The following is a 1047-nucleotide window of genomic DNA, read 5'->3' as shown; positions in this document are numbered from 1 at the left end:
GTTGTAGATGTCTTACGAAGGTGGACTCTGGCATCTGGGGATCTTTGGCATGATCCGGTCGCCCTTGCATATGCTCGATGGGTTATTAACCATAGTGAGATTGGCTCTTCTGGTATATGTCCTCAGCTTGCTATGTTTGGCAAGGTAATTACATTGCCTTGCATGAGAGCTCCTGAGCCTACGGAGAAAGAGGATGAGCCCGTTGGTCCTGCTAGGACAGTTGCTGATCTACTTCAACTGGCTGGAGAGATCGGGCCGCAGTATCGTATTGTGGTGGCGCAGTTATTCAACACTTGGTTGGACATGCGTGAAAAGGTCAATCCGGTGATGAAGGTGGATCACTCATTAAAGGTTGGACAACAGGTTTATGTGTACACCAACAGGCCATCTAAGCTGGATTCCTGTTGGCGTGGTCCTTATTTTATAGTTTCGTTGCTTGGTCGAAGTGCTACTTTGAGTACGGAGCGTGGACTCGAGACCCATTATGCTGGTAACCTGAAGCGTTGTAAGGTTAGTGAAGAGAGCTCCGGGGCAAGGCCCACTAGGTTTGCAGCTCAGCGCTCGCAGATTTTGACTCGTGAGTTACTCAGAGAAGAATTCCAAGTTCAACGTGCTGTAGGCCAGTCAAAGAAGCGTTCAGCGGCTGAGGTGAATGCTGAGATTGGCAGGCTCCATAAAGTAGCCCGCCGTTAAGGGGACGAGGATGTAGAAGTTGTGACGCCTGTCCCATTTTGTTCTTTATTTTAAGCTTTGTGTCAACGCTAAGGCTAGTCAACGAATTACTGCCTTGTTGCATAAGTATTGCTATAATCTGTTTTCCCTTTAGTATGTCGGAGCAGCTGAGTTCCCAGTCCACGGCGAATCACAACATTCCATAGTTGAGCAGATCCGCAATTCTCCCACATGAAGCAGGAAAGAGAAAAAAAGTAGACATATGGATGCAATAACAATTCACCTACTAATAGTGACAACCGATGCCCAGTGCAACAACTGGGATCTGAGCTAGAGGACACAGAACATTGAGGTACACTGCTTCTAGCAATCTTG

The 1047-nt window shown here is 47.5% G+C and overlaps 1 protein-coding gene across 1 annotated transcript; it reads left to right on the top strand.

The window, feature by feature from the left end:
* Positions 1-132: 132 nt before the first annotated feature.
* Positions 133-693, top strand: Pmar_PMAR021582 (hypothetical protein; the record flags this gene model as incomplete). Its single annotated transcript, XM_002786851.1, has 1 exon — positions 133-693. The coding sequence occupies one exon, from the start codon at positions 133-135 to the stop codon at positions 691-693; it is 561 nt and encodes a 186-aa protein (XP_002786897.1).
* Between the last annotated feature and the right edge of the window lie 354 nt (positions 694-1047).

This window comes from Perkinsus marinus (genome assembly GCF_000006405.1).
Source record: "Perkinsus marinus ATCC 50983 genomic scaffold scf_1104296930562, whole genome shotgun sequence".
NCBI classification, from domain to species: domain Eukaryota; phylum Perkinsozoa; order Perkinsida; family Perkinsidae; genus Perkinsus; species Perkinsus marinus.
This window is presented reverse-complemented; position numbering and strand designations above follow the sequence as displayed.